This window comes from Gossypium hirsutum, chromosome A07 (assembly GCF_007990345.1).
Source record: "Gossypium hirsutum isolate 1008001.06 chromosome A07, Gossypium_hirsutum_v2.1, whole genome shotgun sequence".
NCBI classification, from domain to species: domain Eukaryota; kingdom Viridiplantae; phylum Streptophyta; class Magnoliopsida; order Malvales; family Malvaceae; genus Gossypium; species Gossypium hirsutum.
The window spans coordinates 29,087,338-29,106,121 of NC_053430.1; the positions used below are offsets into that span (position 1 = coordinate 29,087,338).

The 18,784-nt window shown below is 35.5% G+C and overlaps 2 protein-coding genes across 2 annotated transcripts; one reads left to right on the forward strand and one right to left on the reverse strand.

Moving 5' to 3' along the window:
• The first annotated feature begins 1,178 nt into the window (after positions 1-1,178).
• On the forward strand, positions 1,179-11,304 carry LOC107952992 (endoribonuclease Dicer homolog 1). The gene is given in 21 exon segments (XM_041117911.1): positions 1,179-2,811; positions 2,908-3,021; positions 3,773-3,983; positions 4,109-4,503; positions 4,608-4,839; positions 5,121-5,293; positions 5,390-5,512; positions 5,609-5,769; positions 5,850-6,083; positions 6,171-6,321; positions 6,410-6,592; positions 7,290-7,451; positions 7,536-7,631; positions 7,739-7,937; positions 7,940-8,360; positions 8,688-8,788; positions 8,883-9,073; positions 9,156-10,073; positions 10,198-10,362; positions 10,471-10,844; positions 10,925-11,304. Coding segments are annotated over 21 exon segments (5,853 nt in total). The 5' UTR covers positions 1,179-1,740; the 3' UTR covers positions 11,103-11,304.
• Positions 11,305-11,951: 647 nt separating this feature from the next.
• On the reverse strand, positions 11,952-15,130 carry LOC107952993 (soluble inorganic pyrophosphatase 1). Its single transcript, XM_016888217.2, has 9 exons — positions 14,893-15,130; positions 13,842-13,974; positions 13,707-13,735; positions 13,371-13,436; positions 13,087-13,194; positions 12,770-12,835; positions 12,566-12,686; positions 12,367-12,448; positions 11,952-12,196 (listed from the first exon to the last, which is right to left on the reverse strand). Exons 2-9 carry the CDS (start codon positions 13,972-13,974, stop codon positions 12,154-12,156), a joined length of 648 nt encoding a protein of 215 aa, XP_016743706.1. The 5' UTR covers positions 14,893-15,130; the 3' UTR covers positions 11,952-12,153.
• Positions 15,131-18,784: the final 3,654 nt, after the last annotated feature.

The window sequence follows — 18,784 nt, forward strand, 5'->3', positions numbered from 1 at the left end:
CACTATTTTGCATGTGAGGGGATTTCCTTTTATAGCTTTTGGAGAAGGGGGTATTTAGTCCACTGGTTTCTACTGAAATATGCAGGTGTGAATGATGCACAGCTGTACTCATCCTTTTAATGAAACTTCTATTATTAGAAAAAAAGGAATTAATAATATAATTATTACATTAAATATTTGTTAAGAAATTAATAATATAATTATTATTCTTCCATCAAAATGATAATGTTAAAGATTAGATATTTTTATTCCATTTTGATTCATGCTTTTATTGATATTTAATAAGTTTCAATTTAAAACAATCTCTTATTTTATTCTTTAAATCACAAACTTTTTTATATAACAAAAACAATTTTATTAAAATCTTGTTTTTGGTATGTAAACTAATTAGTATTAATTTAATATATAATCAATAAATATAAAAAAAATTGATTAATAAATCTAACAGAGGAACATATTCCTATAAATTATAACAAAAAAAAATGGAACTGTTAATAGAAATAGAATGCCCAAATAACCTTAACATTCCTATCCTCAAATGTAAGATATTTTTGTTTCTCCCAAAATCACAAGATTTTCTCATACGGAATGTGTGAGAAATAAATGCAAACATTTAATTGTAATGAGAAGAAGAAAAAGTGGAGCCACCCAAAACAAAATTCACCCAATCACTACACCAAAGGCCAATTGGTTTTCACTGTATCCAACCCACCAAAGGGAAAGTTTCTGGTCTCATAGGATAAAAAAATATTCAGCCTGATCTAAGGGGAATAAACTTTTATAATTATTTTTTCTTTATGAAGAATAAATCAAACGGCTGAGAATGTTCTATCATCTTTGACCTTTGAATAAGCTTTCGTTTTTGCCGGGATTCTACCAGTGGACTCCAACTGTTTGACACGTGTCTGTACTTTTCCATAAGCGTTGCTGTTCTCATGTCCTTGGTAGCAAAAAAGAGAACACTTAACATCTCCCCGCTCCCTACGGTAACGCAACTGAACAGTGAAGAGCGTAGTTCCAATAAAACCCTATCCTACCATCCACTCACAAATCACCACGTAATCCGGAACCCTTGTTGGGTCAAACGTGGCGTTATCGTATTGGTTGAAGCACTGTTTCTCTGTACTTTCGAGTTCGGAAAGTTAAAGAAAAACAGAACCGCCTCAAGTCACAGAAGTTTCTTTGTAAATTGTAAGGAAAAAAACATTGCGTGAAGACCAAAAAGAAAAAGGGGAAAACCCGTAGTTTTGGGTTTTATTATTTTAATTTTGTTTCTCCATCTCTCTTTCGTAGAGAAAACAGAGCTAAAACCCAGAAGAACCAAAGAAAGAGTGGGGGAGGAAAGCAAAAAACTGAGAAAGGCGCACGCTTGAAGGGAGTCAAATAAAAGAGAAACGGAAGATAACAGAATAGGCGTTGATAGACCGTAGAATCTAAGAATCACACACAAAAGTTTTGGTGGGGTTTTATGTTTTTTTCCCCCTTCAATTTTCTGTTTCACTTTTTTAAATGAATCCCCTTCCTTAACTACACTTCTTGCGTGTTTCCTGCGGTCTATCTACTCTTAATCTGTGTCTTCACTCACTCTTTTTTCTTCTCTCTGTTTTTTTCTGTATCTTTATAAAAACTATTGATTTCTTTCTCTTCTTTCTGGGTTTTTTTTATAATTCTTGTTGCTCTTGGTTCTTTTCCCCTTTTTTTTTTTGAAGTGGGAGTATCCGAGTTCTGGGCAATTGATTGATGGAGGAAGAAGGTAGGGTTTCTGGTGGCAATGGGTCATCTTACTGGCTGGATGCTTGTGAGGACATATCATGCGACTTGATTAGCGATTTTGTTGATTTCGATGCTCCTATAGTTCAAGACTCCGTTGACAATACTTCCAATCAAGATTTCTTTGGAGGAATTGATCACATTCTCGATAGCTTCAAGAACGGCGGGGGACTTCCTCCGGTGGGAAGTAACGGTGATAGCTCTGCCGTCAATGGAAATGGAATTTACGACCCCGTTGCTGGAGATGGATGGTCTCCCAATGAGCTCTCTGGGGTCTCCAAGGATTTACCTGACAACTCAGTTCCGCCATCTAATGGAGTTGAAAAGAAGATTGGAAGCAAAGGGCAGGAAAAAAGCTGCGATGATAGTAATTCCAGTTTATTTGATTATTCTAATAAGGATAATGGAGTTCATCGAGACGATAAAAGGTCATCCGAGTCGAGAGATAGGGGTTTAGATAGTGAAGAGAGGTGTAGAAAGAGGGCTCGTGCGAATGGCTGCAAGAGTGATAGGCAGTATTCTAGTAGAGGTCAATATTATCCCCGGGATAGGGAGAGATGTTCTTCTAGGAAAAGGGTTCGAGATTGGGATGAAATTGATCGGAGAGATAGAGAGCATGTTAGGAGAAGAGAACATTATTATGGTGGCAATAGGAGGGATGGGAGAGAGAGAGAACCAAGGGGTTATTGGGAGAGGGATCGGTCAGGGTCCAATGAGATGGTTTTTAGGTTGGGTACTTGGGAAGCAGATCGGCAAAGAGAAGGGAAGGTGGCTTATGACAAAACTCCCGAGTGCAATGGAAAGATGGAGAAGAAAGTTGAGCAGCCGAAGGAAAAACTCTTGGAGGAGCAAGCTCGTCAATATCAATTGGATGTTCTTGAGCAGGCAAAGAGGAAAAACACAATTGCATTTCTTGAAACCGGGGCAGGGAAGACCCTCATTGCTGTTCTCCTCATGAAAAGTATTTCTGATGATTTACAAAAGCACACCAGAAAAATGCTCTCTGTCTTTTTGGTTCCTAAAGTTCCACTAGTTTATCAGGTAGTCAATTTATAGAATTTCAGTGTTCTTTTAAGATTTGATTGGTTCTGTTGTTTCCAGGTTCAGTTTATTATCATTTTTATTTTCCATTTTCAGCAAGCTGAAGTTATTCGCGAGAGAACTGGTTTCCAAGTAGGTCATTATTGTGGGGAGATGGGTCAAGATTTTTGGGATGCTCGTAGGTGGCAGCGCGAGTTTGAATCAAAGCAGGTAGCTTGTCAATTTCCTTTTGTGAAAATTCCTGCTTGACTGTCATTTGAGCTTTTCTAATGTTCCAAGTAAATTCCTTATTGTAATGCTAGTTGGCACTAAAGCACAATGCGGTACGTTACTTCAGTAATTTTAAGATATGACATTATAATGAGCGATACAAAAGTGTTTCTGTATCCGGTCTTTGGTAACACTTTTAGTATACTCAGCTTTACCTAGTTAGTTTACTCGTAAATTACTTAGGATATTTTTTTGAACCAATGTTCTTTTGCTCAATTTTGTTGAAGGAATGGGATGATGTTGATATAGTTTTCAAATTCTAGCAAGATTCTTAAATGTCTACTTGCCAGAACTGGGATTTAGTTGAAATATCAGTGATCCACCCTTTGTCCTGTCCTAAAAGGAAAAGAGGGAAAGCATAACAAAGCTTAAATTTGAAATATGGTTCTCAACCATTAGCAATATCCTTATATGCCTAATCTATAGAGTTGGAACTGAGTGGAGCTATTAATATTGGTAGACCTTTATCACATTCAGCACCCTTTATTTCTTTTTTACTCTTTTAACTAGGTATTATGAGCTGCTAAATTCTTGTCTATCTGTATGTAATTGAACAGTCTTTAGTAGGCTGTCTAGCATAGATATCCTCAAAATGGTTGTATCTTATTGAGTCTTCGGTAGCTGTTCATTTGCATATATGAATCTTGTCTATTTGTCCATAAGATTCGCTCATTTGATGTCTTTCTTGCAGGTTTTGGTTATGACAGCTCAAATTCTGCTGAATATTTTGAGACACAGCATAATTAAAATGGAATCAATCAATCTCCTTATCCTGGACGAGTGTCATCATGCTGTGAAGAAACATCCGTATTCACTGGTTATGTCTGAATTCTATCATACAACACCAAAGGAGAAGAGACCTTCTGTTTTTGGAATGACCGCTTCTCCTGTTAACTTGAAGGGTATATTTTTGTTTTTGTGTTCAGATTTATCTCTGTTTGAGACAAAGGGCTCTTTCAAAATTTTCTTTCACTTGATTATAAGAAAATTCCCCCCTTTAACTCATATTTTGAATTGTTATATTCAGGTGTTTCAAGTCAAGTTGATTGTGCTATAAAAATTCGTAATCTAGAAAGCAAACTGGATTCTGTAGTCTGTACCATCAAAGACCGCAAGGAACTCGAGAAACATGTGCCAATGCCTTCAGAAGTTGTGGTAGAGTATGACAAAGCAGCCAGTTTATGGTCCCTCCATGAACAAATAAAACAAATGGAAGCAACAGTTGAAGAAGCTGCACAGTCAAGCTCTAGAAGAAGTAAATGGCAGTTCATGGGAGCTAGAGATGCAGGAGCCAAGGAAGAGCTTCACCAAGTTTATGGTGTATCTGAAAGAACAGAAAGTGATGGAGCTGCTAATTTGATACAAAAGTTGAGGGCTGTTAATTATGCACTGGGTGAACTGGGCCAATGGTGTGCTTATAAGGTATCATATGTGTTAAGTAATTAAGGTTACGACAACTTTTTCTTATTTTCTTGGTTGTGCAGAAATGATCCTGGTTGTTTCCTTTCATTGCCTTTCTTCTGCAGGTTGCACAATCTTTTCTGACGGCTTTGCAAAATGATGAGAGGGCAAACTACCAGCTTGATGTCAAGTTTCAAGAATCTTACCTAAACAAAGTTGTTTCTCTCTTACAATGCCAATTATCAGAGGGAGCTGTTACTGAAAAAGACATGAATAATGCAGAAGCAGAGAACTGTAATGCTCAAGATGGGACCAATACTGATGAGATTGAGGAAGGAGAGCTCCCTGACAGTCATGGTGTGTCTTTTCTTTAATTTTCTACCTTTCTTTTACTTTTTTTTATTTTTTTGCCAGCACATTTTGAGACTGATATCTAATTGAAAAGGATATCTTCAGGTTTTGAATGTATACGTGTGATAATGTTAAGTAGAACAAAACATGCATTATTTACTTGCTTGTGTTGTGTTTCTTGTCATCCATTTTAAGGAAAATTCTTATCATTGTAGATGTTTCTAAACAAAAGATATTTTAAAAACATTTTGGTGTGTATTCTCAACTCATGTACCGTTTTGTCATAGTTGTCTCTGGTGGAGAGCATGTGGATGTGATAATTGGAGCGGCTGTAGCAGATGGAAAAGTGACCCCGAAAGTACAGTCATTGATTAAAATACTTCTGAAGTATCAGCACACAGAGGATTTTCGAGCAATCATCTTTGTTGAGCGAGTTGTGGCTGCTTTAGTTCTTCCTAAGGTAGAACCATTGGCTTGTTTAATCATATTCAATGATAGATTTCATCCCCTTGCTGTTTCCTAGGAATGCTATTTTTACTTCTTTTTGAATGGACAGGTTTTTGCAGAGCTTCCGTCTCTGAGTTTCATCAGGTGTGCAAGTTTAATTGGGCACAACAATAGTCAAGAAATGCGGACTGGACAAATGCAGGATACAATTGCTAAATTCCGTGATGGTCGTGTATGTTCATATTCCATGCTTCCTCCTTTCAGCTGATGAAAGATCTGAATCATGCAAATATAGACATTTGATAAATGCTTTTACTTTCTATTGTAGGTGACATTGTTAGTTGCAACTAGTGTTGCTGAGGAAGGATTGGATATTCGGCAATGCAATGTTGTCATTCGATTTGATCTTGCAAAAACTGTTTTGGCATACATTCAGTCTAGAGGTCGTGCAAGGAAGCCTGGGTCAGATTACATCTTGATGGTTGAGAGGTACTTGTTGGGTTTGGTCTTTAAGCATTTTCTTTCCACAAAAAATGATCCAGACAAGCTAACTTTCATGTTGTTTACAGAGGAAATTTATCGCATGCTACATTCCTAAGGAATGCTAGGAATAGTGAGGAGACCTTGCGGAAAGAAGCAATTGAGAGAACTGACCTTAGTCATTTGAAGGATACTTCGAGGTTGATTTCGGTGGATATGGTACCAGGTACGGTGTACCAGGTTGAATCAACTGGTGCCATTGTTAGCTTGAATTCTGCTGTTGGACTCGTCCATTTTTACTGCTCTCAGCTTCCTAGTGACAGGTATTGTAGTCCTTATAAGTAGACATTTGTTTTCATTTCTATTGTGGTTCTTTCTTTTACTTAGGTGGCATTGCTTTTGGCTTTTAGATATTCAATACTTCGTCCCGAGTTTATTATGAAGAAGCATGAGAAGCCAGGGGGTCCAACTGAATATTCTTGCAAGCTTCAGCTCCCCTGTAATGCACCATTTGAAGAGCTCGAGGGTCCCATGTGCAGTTCTATGCGTCTTGCCCAGCAGGCATGCTATACTGTCTTGTCACCATTTACTTGTTTATCAAATTTATATTCAGAGTATTTCTCATGTCCATAACACATGTAACATGTAGGCTGTATGTTTGGCTGCTTGCAAGAAGCTCCATGAGATGGGAGCATTTACTGATATGCTCTTGCCCGATAAAGGAAGCGGGGAAGAAGCAGAGAAGGTTGACCAGAATGATGAAGGAGACCCACTTCCTGGAACTGCTAGGCATAGAGAATTCTATCCAGAAGGTGTAGCAGATATACTCCAGGTTATAACCCCTCTGTGGATATGCTATAGCGGTTTGTTGCATGTTAGTTGTTTCTTTTCTCATTTTTGAGAATATACATTCTAGTGCATGTGTCTATTTTTATGTTCTGCCACCTTTGTAATGCTGTTGAGTGGATAGTTTCTCCCCTTCAACTTGCCGAGCTCCTTGTCTTTATAATTTGACCAAGTTTTCCTTTCTACTTATATGCTCAAAAGTTCAAAGTGCCTGTTCCTTTGTTTTTCTGGTTATTAAATAGTAGTATTAGTGTTGGTCTACTTTTGGTTGCCGAACAGCCATATGAAAAGTAATGGCCGACTTTGGAAAGTAAATCATAGACATAAAAGGAGGATCACGTCTTGCAATCTGCCAATGACCCTCCCCCACCCCCCCACCCCAAAAAAAAAAAGAAGAAAGAAGCTTGTATTCTGGCATAGATTGCGTGAGAGCTAGGTTCTTTACACTAATATTGCATTGTTTCTGAAGTTTTGGTTAAAAGCAATATAGATTATGATTTTGGCAACAATTTCTAGGGAGCTTCAATGCTGGTAAGACTACAGTAGTCCGTTTGTATTGTAATGGGATTTGCCTTCTTTTGTGCTTATGAAGGTGGAGGGATGATGTGGGGAGGGAGAAAAACATGTCCTTTAACTAATATGCCTTTTGCTTTCAAGTTCATTTAATGCTTTTGGGTCCACAGGGAGAATGGATTTTATCTGGAAGAGATTGTGTTGGTGACTCCAAAATACATCGTCTGTACATGTATACTATCAAATGTGTAAATAATGGCTCTTCAAAAGATCCATTCTTAACTAAAGTCTCAGATTTTGCAGTACTTTTTGGCAAAGAGCTGGATGCAGAGGTAATTTCTGTTGTTCTCAGTATGAGCATAACTTGTATTTGGTAAATAGGATTTTAATTTCAAACAACATTTGTCTCCATTTAGGTGTTATCGATGTCGGTGGATCTATTTATCGTTCGAGCCATGATAACAAAGGCATCTCTTGTCTTCAGGGGATCAATAGATATAACTGAAAGTCAGGTGAGTTTCTATTTAAATTGTTTGGATAATGATTACTATTTGAGATGTTTTTGCTGTTTGTACTAGACTATGCTTATGGTATAACTTACAAGTTTGCTTATGTGCAGATGGCATCCCTTAAAAATTTTCACGTAAGATTGATGAGCATTGTATTGGATGTGGATGTTGATCCTGCCACTACTCCTTGGGATCCTGCCAAGGCATATTTGTTTGTCCCTGTGGTTGGCGATAAGTTTGTAGATCCTATAAAAGAAGTTGATTGGGATTTGGTAGATAATATAATCACTACAAATGCGTGGAGCAATCCCTTCAGAGAGCTAGGCCAGATGTTTTCCTTGGGACAAATGAGAGGACACTTGGTGGTGACAGAAGGGAGTATGGATTTGGGAAATTGCGTCATGGCCTGGCTTTTGGGCACAAACCTCATCCTACTTATGGTATCAGAGGAGCCGTAGCCCCATTTGATGTTGTTAAAGCTACCGGGGTGGTTCCTAGTCGTGATACGATTGAGGTACAAGGGGATTGGACCAAAGGCAATTTGATAATGGCTGATGGTGTTGCACGTGCAGAAGATCTTGTTGGAAGAATAATAACAGCCGCTCATTCGGGGAAGAGGTTTTATGTAGATACAATATGCTATGACATGTCAGCAGAGACCTCCTTTCCAAGGAAAGAGGGCTATCTTGGTCCTGTCGAGTACAGCTCATATGCCGATTACTATAAGCTGAAGTATGAATTTGATATCTCTTACCCTTAAATTCCTATTTTCTTCCCTACGCCTTAATAATATTAGAAATAGCAATTGCCTGCCTATTAATTGCTTCTTTTTAATGGATGAGATAACCTAAATGTATCTCAGTTGTGTGTGTAGAATAGGAAAGCATGTCTTACTCTGTCAAGGACATGGTTGACTACTTTTAGGTGCTGAATATGTGAGCTTTTGTCACATTTCCACCTGATAGTATTGGAGGTCCTTACAGATCAAATATGCTTTCTGTTTCTTCCCGCACAACAAAGGTGCATTAGGCTATTGAGTCCTCTATATATTGTTTCCAGGTATGGTGTTGAGTTGAGCTACAAGCAACAAGCTTTGATAAGAGGTCGTGGTGTTTCATACTGCAAGAATCTCTTATCTCCTCGATTTGAGCACTCAGAAGGTATTATTTGGAAAAATTATGCTTGTGTCTAACATGAGGTTTGCATCGGTTATGGTCATTTTTTTGCTAAACCTAATGTGTGTACCATATGAAGGTGAATCGGAGGAGGCACTTGACAAAACATACTACGTGTTTCTTCCGCCTGAGCTATGTTTTGTTCATCCACTTCCTGGATCACTTGTTAGAGGTGCCCAGAGGTTGCCCTCTATTATGAGGAGGGTTGAGAGCATGCTTCTTGCAATTCAACTTAAGCACATAATACAATTTCCGGTCCCTGCTTCAAAGGTGTGATATTTTTCTCTGGCTGATCAAATTCCAAGCAGCTTTCAGATGATTAATAAATTGTGTCTTTCTTTTATATGTTCAGATTTTGGAAGCTTTGACTGCTGCTTCGTGTCAGGAGACATTTTGCTATGAAAGGGCTGAGCTTCTTGGGGATGCTTACTTGAAATGGGTAGTCAGTCGTTTTCTGTTTCTTAAATATCCACAGAAACATGAAGGTCAACTGACCAGGATGAGACAACAAATGGTGAGTAACATGGTATTGTATCAATATGCATTAAATAAGGGACTTCAATCATACATCCAAGCAGATCGCTTTGCACCATCTAGATGGGCTGCTCCTGGGGTGTTGCCAGTCTTTGATGAGGATACAAAAGATGGTGACATGTCCTTATTTGATCAAGAACATGCAACTGCTGATGTTTTACCAGTAAAAGTACTTGGTGATGGGTTTGAAGATGAGGATATGGAAGATGGTGAGATTGAGAGTGACTCAAGTTCTTATAGAGTCCTCTCTAGCAAGACCTTAGCGGATGTGGTTGAAGCACTGATTGGAGTTTATTATGTTGAAGGTGGCAAGCATGCAGCTAACCACCTCATGAAATGGATTGGGATCCAGGTGGAGTCTGATCCTGATGATATGGACTCTATAGTGAAGCCATCGAATGTTCCAGAAAGCATACTCAGGAGTGTAAATTTTGAGGCCTTAGAAGGTGCATTGAACATCGAGTTTAAAAATAGGGCCTTGTTGGTAGAAGCTATTACTCATGCTTCACGCCCATCATCGGGAGTATCCTGCTACCAGCGTTTGGAGTTTGTTGGTGATGCAGTCTTGGATCATCTTATCACAAGACATTTGTTTTTTACATACACCAATTTGCCTCCAGGTCGCTTGACTGATTTGCGTGCTGCTGCCGTAAACAATGAAAACTTTGCACGTGTTGCTGTAAAGCATCAGTTGCACGTGCATCTTCGGCATGGATCAAGTGCCCTTGAGAAACAGGTTTGCTATCTGATTCCTTCATTTTTGCTTGTTTAATGTGACGGTGCCAGTTTAACCCATATCAATGTCTGTTCTGCGCATGGGTGGGTTCTTTCTGACTTGGTACTCTTGGCTTCTATTTCAGATTCGGGACTTCGTGAAGGAAGTTCAGGATGAGTTATTAAAGCCAGGTTTCAACTCTTTTGGATTGGGAGATTGCAAAGCACCGAAAGTTCTTGGAGATATTGTTGAATCCATTGCTGGTGCCATTTTTCTTGACAGTGGACGTGACACTGCAGTTGTCTGGAGGGTTAGTTTGGGACTGACTTTTGCCTCTCCCGTGCTTTTCATACAGCTATATGTATACACACGCTAACAAGACAATCTGACAAGAGAACAAAATGTTCTTGCTTTCCAGGTTTTTCAACCTCTGTTGCATCCCATGGTGACTCCAGAGACATTGCCGATGCATCCTGTCCGGGAACTACAAGAACGATGCCAGCAACAAGCTGAAGGCTTGGAATACAAAGCCAGTCGTAGTGGCAATTTGGCCACTGTGGAGGTTTTCATTGATGGGGTCCAGGTTGGAGTTGCTCAGAATCCCCAAAAGAAGATGGCACAGAAACTAGCTGCAAGGAATGCACTTGCTGTTCTGAAGGAGAAAGAAACAGCTGAAGCTAAGGAGAACTGTGAGGAGAATGGGAAAAAGAAGAAGAATGGCAACCAGACATTTACCAGGCAAACATTGAATGATATCTGCCTGCGTCGAAACTGGCCTATGCCCTTCTATCGGTAAGAAATTACAGTTGGTACCTTTTCTCCCTCTTTTATTTGGACAGCAACACGCAACTGATCTGATGCGTCATCTTTAGGTGTGTGAATGAAGGGGGCCCTGCCCATGCAAAGAGATTTACTTTTGCTGTCAAGGTTAACACCACTGACAGGGGGTGGACCGATGAATGCATAGGTGAGCCAATGCCTAGTGTTAAGAAGGCCAAGGACTCGGCCGCTGTGCTTCTCTTGGAACTTTTAAACAAATGGTATTCATGATAGACAATATTGAGGACAATGATTATTTTGGTACTTAGTTTCCCAATACTATTTTTTCAATAGCCCCCTTATTGGTCGTGGGGTGCATCACAATTCTTATATTTTTTTGTCATTAATTAAGGCTTAGCCGATCTTATTACTATAGAATCAGCTTGAACAATAAAAACTTGACCCGATTTTAGGCGTGGTCCGCTTTTGGCTATACATACATTTTCACAAATAAACTGCCTAAAGAGAAAGATATCAAATATCTGGAGTTTCTTTTTGTATATTATATGGATGATTCGATCCGCAAGGACCATGATTGGGAATTGTTTGATCGTCTTTCTCCGAGTAAGAGGCGAAACATAATCAACTTGAACTCGGGACAGCTATTTGAAATCAATTGGATTCTAGAATTATTCCTCAAAGGATAGACAAGAGCTGTCTTATAGCCATTAGATTCCATATACCTAATTTTACCCCCCCCCTTTTTTCCTAATCATTTTTTTTATCGTTTTTTATGCTTTTGGCCAAAGGAAAATATTATAAGTAAATGGATTTATAATTTTGCATGAATTGTTGATTTTAAATGTAATGGGGGAACAGGACCAGAACATACGCAGTTGAATAAGATAAAGAGACATTTGTCTTCTTTTTTTTTCTTTTTTCATTCTCGTTGACTGTGATCTACATTCTATGGATGTGTTTGATTTGAAGTTGAAGTGTAGCACCAAAAACAGTTGAACATAGAAGCATGTCTTGAATATGTCTCTGTTGCTCTTGGAAAGATTACAAGGTGTGCAAGGAGGGAAACATGTGGAAGATGAGAGATGAAGTGCAGATAACTAACAAAAATCTCAAATCGCATTCTAGTAATGTCATAAATTCCATATATAATCTCTTCCCGACAACAAAGTTTTTAATCCAACGGGAAATAATAATCGTACAGAATCACAGCTAAAAAAGGAGTATCAAAGGAGTTCAATTCATATCCAAATGCTGTTGATAAGATGTTTTATTTAATATGTGGTGCATTTCCTCCCATGATAGAAGATTGCCCTTTTTCAGCCTATCGCCTCAGGGTTTGCATAATGTACTCGGCATAAAGATCCCTGCAACAGATCAACACAAGAACCTCAGTAGAAGCATAACAAAAATTATTAATAATGGAGACCAAGAATGTAGGAACCAAAGGGGGAAATGTCCGTTAGCTTTGGACATGAATTCCCTCTACGATTGTGTATACCCATCCTTGGGAGGTATAATATAGTTCTAGGCATACATTGAATACTGGACAGCTTCAACGGCAGCGGTTGCTGGTAAAAATTTGTCAACTGCAACCTCCTTCTTCTCATTTTTCTTGTCTGTGCTGTGTTAAGAAAGCGATATTCCTTGCATTGGGGAACAAACCTGAACATTCTTTTGATAAATAGCTGAAATATCGAGGAATGAGTTCTATAATTTGATATTGAAAAGGATACAGTCTTCAAAGAAACGACGGATCTCTGTCAGGCGGTGAGGGGGAAGATCTTTGATGTCGGTGTAATGCTTGTACTCAGGATCATCAACACAAACTGCAATGATCTTGTCATCTTTCTCCCCCTAGGTAAGAATTATGAAGCAAATATCAGACAAACTGAAGGGAAGAAGTGTCAAAAGGTTAACCTGAAACTACAATGAAATACCTGGTCAATCATTGGCATTAGTCCAAGGGCTCTGGCTCGCAGAAAACATCCAGGAAGAACAGGCTCCTATTTGAATAAACAACATAATTTGAGTACTTCTAGATCACTGTTAATATGCAGCTCAAAGATAAACTCGATGAAATGCCTTAAAAGCAATGCAGGTGGTTCAGAGTGCATAGGGGAAGAAGGCTAACGGAACTGGGGTGGTAGAAGTAATGGTCAACAATAGAACACATAAGAGGCTTTTATAGTGAATAAATTAATCGTACATGTTAACATTCAGGAATAAGTTAATGGAAATCTTATTAGTGTTTCACCTGCATGATAACCAAACAATCCAAGGGATCATTGTCTTCACAAAGTGTGCGAGGGATGAAACCATAGTTATGAGGGTAGACCACTGATGAATATAAAACTCGATCAACCTGATATTCATGTTGACAGTAAGAAAACATTACAATATGGAGCCTGTAATAGTGGCAAACTTTCTAATGAACATGACTAAACTGGAATTCAGTGGAAGAAAGGCAAAGCCTTGACATAGGAGCTCAGGAACATGTTCCAGGAACTACTATCTTTAAAGATGCAAAACTTTTCATACCTTAATCAATCCTGTCTTCTTGTCAAGTTCATACTTTACTTTACTACCTTTTGGTATCTCAACAACCTGTATGGTTGAACAAGAAATTGAATAAGCAAACAATTAGCAGTGACTGGATGTTAGACATTTCAGCTTTAATATATGAAATGTTTTCTTGGTACCTTAAGAATGTTCTTCAAATAGGAAAACCAGGGTAAGTTCAGGGGAAACTAATAAATTAATGAATGTTATTGATATATGTAAAGCATGCTAAATTATGTTTATTTCTCAGTTTATTTAAAACCATAAATGTTCTATGAACAAGTTCAGACTGATAAAATAAGAAAGAAAGCATACACAGTTGAAAATTGCTGGAGCTCCAGGTCCTGAACACAATATTTTTGAAACAGGTCAGTTCCCAAAATCTGATTATTCACTCGGACAATATTAGCAACAACATCAAATCAGAATTTCACTCATTAGATAGGGTACCAATCTCAAGATCATGCCAAGGATGTGCAGCAACTGATCTCCGTGACATAGACGAAAGAATCCTCTCGTTCAGACGGGGTGGTTTGCGTGGAGTTTCCACTACCTTAGCTTCATTTTTATCTTCTTCACTCATCTTTTCCACAAGAATAAATTGCATCAACATTCAATCAAAACCCAGTAATTATGTTAGTTTATTCATAAGTTGTAATTGATCCAGTTATACGGGAATTTATAATAGTCACATGATGCATAAAAGAAAAGGCTGCTAAGTGTTTAGAAGACTAAGTCTAGGATCTGAATGGTAACAAAATTTCCAAAAAACAAAATTATATGCTGTTCCATTTCTCAGATAATGAATGCCATGCAAGTGACCAGATTCTATTGCAAAATTTGGCACAAACATTAGCTACCATGATATTCAAGAGTAAGGCAATAAACTAAATAATAGATCGACATCTCAATCCTAAGTTCTTAACCCAATACTACATGTTCTCTTAATAGTCAAACAATTTCACTCAACTCTCATTAAACAACCAAAATTGAAGAAAAATGACATAAATGATCAATTACACTCTGGTCTAATGGCACAAATGTCTTCTCACAACCGGATCGGCCACTAGGGTCAGCTGTTTATGCTTATTTATTACTATATTATAAAAGATGGTTACTTCATAGTACTATTTATCTGTATCAAGGTCGCTGCAACAATCAAGTACAAACATGAATTAACCAAAAAAAAGCGAGTTGGTTAAATATCTAGTTCTTCAGTAATCTCTTTCCTCAAATAGTAAAACTAAAAAACAAAAACGACAGCTTTTTAATGCTTTACATCTATGCTGAACCAAAAGTCCGATTCTTGTTCATAAGTTCTAGTAAAGGATTCAATAAGATCCTATGGAACTTGTGCATTTGCACTTAAACCCAGAAACGAAACGGCAATGAAATGTGAATTGATAAAGTGTAAACGAGCGATCTATAAAAAATAGACAAAACAATGAAAGGGTTTCCATTAGTGATCCAAAACGGTGGCATAAAGTGAAAGAAAGCATACCTTGGTTTGTTGTGGTTTGAGAGTGCACGCACAGAAAAAGAAAGAAAGAAGAAGCTTTTGATTATTGAGGGAAGAGAAATAGGAAGGGATGCAATGAGCCTGAAGCTGCGCTTGACGTTATAGGTAAAATATTTATAGAATGAAGGCTTCAAAGGATGTTAAAGAATAGGAGAAAATAAGTTGGCCCTTGATTGTAGGCAGTGGCTCGGTTCTGCTGCTGACAAAAGAGATTTTGTGTCAACTATTACCATATTTCTATTTTCGTCATTTACATTCAAAAACTTTTATTTTAGTTATTAATATTATTAAAATTTAATATTTTAGTCATTCATAGTTTAAATTATAAATGGAGTGCTGATATGGATATTCTTTTGATATAATAATAATTTTAGTTTTTTAATATTTATAAATTTTATTAATTTTGTGTTAATTTTAAAAATACAACATATTTAACCCTTAATTTTACATATTATCTCAATTTAATCTTTATTCTTAAAAATTCAAAATTAAAAACCTCAAAAAATTAATTTGAAAGTTCATTTTCTAATAAAAATATATACAAAATTATAAAAATATTTATCTAATTTTTTTTCTAATTATTTAACATGACATTTATTTATTAAATAAAAATTTTATAAATAAAACAATTTGAGGGAAAAAAATCGTGAAAAATACTTAAGTAGAATCAACTTTTTTTTAATATTAACGACCATCGTATTCAAGTTAGGTAAAATACTACGGCTTGAGCTAGAAAAGAATAATAAGTGATGTCTTTAGGTTATTTCATTTGAGCCTGTGCTTGAAGACGAGTATCGTTGGGGATATATGAGTAGGTGGAAGGTCATGCCGACAACTATACAATTGATTTCTAATTCGGTGGCAAGATGATGAAGGATACGGAAAGCGAAGAGTTTGGAGTAAGAGTTATTGGTGCTAATGGTTGTAGGTAAAGGCAGTGCCCAACACTTGATAAATTTGGTGAGGATTAAAAAACAAGGCTAGACATATAATAAATAAATTATTATTTATAAAATAAAACTAAAAAGTTTGAATTTGGTTTAAGTATTGCTTACGGGTTTTTAAAATATTTTATTTATAAAATTATTATTTTAATAAAAAATTTCATGTTAGAAAAAGAAAAACATCGATTATTCATTTATTTATTATTTATTATTTTTATATGATTTTTTTAATAATTTTATATGTATTTTTATAAAATCTTATGTATTTTAATTAAAAATGAACTTTAAAATAAATTTATTTTTTAAAGTTTCTATTTTTGACTATTTTAGGAATTAATATTAAATTGATATAATGTTTAAAGATGAGGGTTAAATTTGTTTTAGAATTAGAACTAAATTAATAGAATCTGTAAACATTGTAGGGCTAAATTTATTATATGCTAATGAAAAAATAATCACATCAGTACTTTGTTAGTGCTTTAACGTATAAGTGACCAAAATATTAGATTTTGATAATGTTAGTGACTTAAAAAAAATTTTAAACTTGAGTGATCAAATCAGAAATATACTAATAATTGAGTGGTTATTAATATAGTTTACCCTAGAATCTATTCCACTATTATAAAAGTATAAAAAATTGGTAAAACACAACTACCTTATAAAAAATTGGTAAAACACAACTACCTTGAAGTTTAGGATAATCAATTAGACTTACTCATTGATTGGACCACCCGTTAGGTTCGAAGGTCTACTCGAAAAATGAGAGGGTTTAAACAAAAATTCAAAGCCTGAAAAATAGGCTTAGGTAAAATTTAAGGCCCATTTTCTATATGGGCCAAGTATTGGGTAAGATTTTTTGGTCGAGCTCGACTCGACCCTGCCTGAATATATTATGTTATAAAAATTAATTATATGTGTTAAATAATAATTATTTATATTTATATTAAATTACTAACCCAATAACAATTGAATTCATTACCCAAAACCTAAAAATAAAACTTGCCCAACTAAATAACCCAACCTAAAATATAAAATTTTAAAAATTATATTTAATACAATAAAATATTTATTATATTTATTTGTGTTTTGTAATATAATAAAATATTTATTATATTTATGATATTTTTTAATATAAATATTTTTAATGTGTTAGAAAAATTTTATTTTAGAGTTTTTTTTAGTGATTTTAGTATATTTAAAAAATATTTTTAAATAAAAACTAATCTAAAAAAAGTCAAATATAGGTAGATCAGGTCGGACTTGGATTTACCTTCGTTAAATTGGGATGGGCTTGAACAAAAACGTAAGCCCATTTTTTAAGTTGGACCCAAAATTGAAAAATTAATCTAGATACCTTGTATGGACTTGACCCAGCCTGACATATGAGCACCTCTAAAAATAATTCTATGTACCTTCAAATATTTTTTTGAGTATATAATTTTTTTTAAAAATAATAATAAAATTTTTGTGACTATTATCATGTTTTTATTATATTCGTTATTTTTAATTAAATAATAAAAATTAATTAATTTAAGATTATACCGAAGTACCATAAAATTAAAGGGTAAATTATACCTAAGTCACTGAATTATTAATAAGTTTACACTTTGGTCACTCAACTTCGAAAAAATTATAAAATAAGCACTGAATTATTCAAAAGTTTTCATTTAAATCACTGAAGTCAAGTCTTTAAAGATGATTGACATGGTCGTTAAATCATTGTTTATCATATACAATATAATATATATTAATTACGTTATTTCAACCTGGCTTATTAAAAAAAATACTTTGACTTTTTAAATCTTGTATCATTTCTCCTTCTAAGAAAATTGATTATAAGGTTTTTTCTTTCTAAGTTATCTTTAGAATCTCCCGCTTGTCTACAAAAATGCAACGATTAATAGAAGTTGTAATGACTTATTTGTATGAGTTATTAGATAATTAAATCTACATAAAAAAATCTCTGAAGAACTTAAGATGCATGATGCATATAATTAAAAACCTTGACAACCATACTCTATTAAATTATAAAGATCCTTGTATGGATTAAAGCAATCTTGATGTATGTGGTATAATCGTTCGAGTGAACATTTATTAAAAAATGGATATAAAAGTTATGTCATTTGTCATTGTGTTTCGATCAAGAAAATAAACTTTGGGTTTGTTATAATTGCAACTTATGTTGATGACTTAAACATAGTAAGAATTCCTGAAGAGATCTTTACACCTCTAACTATCGAAATAAGGAATTTAAAATGAAAGATGTAGCCTTTATGGTCAATTTACTTGCAAGATAGGAGTACCTTTGTATTTGATAAATTACACTAGAATAGATATAACCTTTATGGTCAATTTACTTGCAAGATCTAGTTCTGCACCAACACAAACATATCAGAATGGAGTGAAACATGTTATTCGTTATCTTCATTACACATTTTATATGAGTTTGTTTTTCTTATGTGGAGTAAAATCAAAATTGATGAGATATGTGTTGGAAATTGTAGATTGCAAATTAATTATTCATGAGCACTATTCAAATTAAAAAGTGATGATTTATCATCTAATGGATACATTTTCATGGGACATGTTTTTTCTAAGAAGTATGTCCAGCTAAAGGTTGTAGCTCTTCAAAATAGTATCCATTGAGTGCATATAAATAGAAGGACTATGGTGCTCACAAAGTACATTACAATCAATCCAATTTCAAAAATTAGAGTAAGAGTTAGAGAATTCCTCGATTTTGCTAATAAAAAGAAATTCAAAAGCTTCGCTATATCCCGGAAGAACCTTTGTTTTAACCCTCTATCAACTTTTTGTGAGGGCAAATAGTTCTTTTTGAAAAGCATTACCCGCCCCTCGAAGTCTATTGTTTAATTCCATATAGTCTCTGAATCTATTGTCTCCACTCAATATCTCTAACAGTATGTTGA

Bases quoted from the DNA above. Each gene is read 5' to 3' on its own strand.
- LOC107952993 (XM_016888217.2), bottom strand. From the start codon at position 13,974: ATGAGTGAAGAAGATAAAAATGAAGCTAAGGTAGTGGAAACTCCACGC. The intron at 13,736-13,841 runs GTACCCTATCTA...TATTGTGTTCAG, and splicing joins TTGGCATGATCTTGAGATTG to GACCTGGAGCTCCAGCAATT. The intron at 13,437-13,706 runs GTATGCTTTCTT...TCAACCATACAG, and splicing joins CTCCAGCAATTTTCAACTGT to GTTGTTGAGATACCAAAAGG.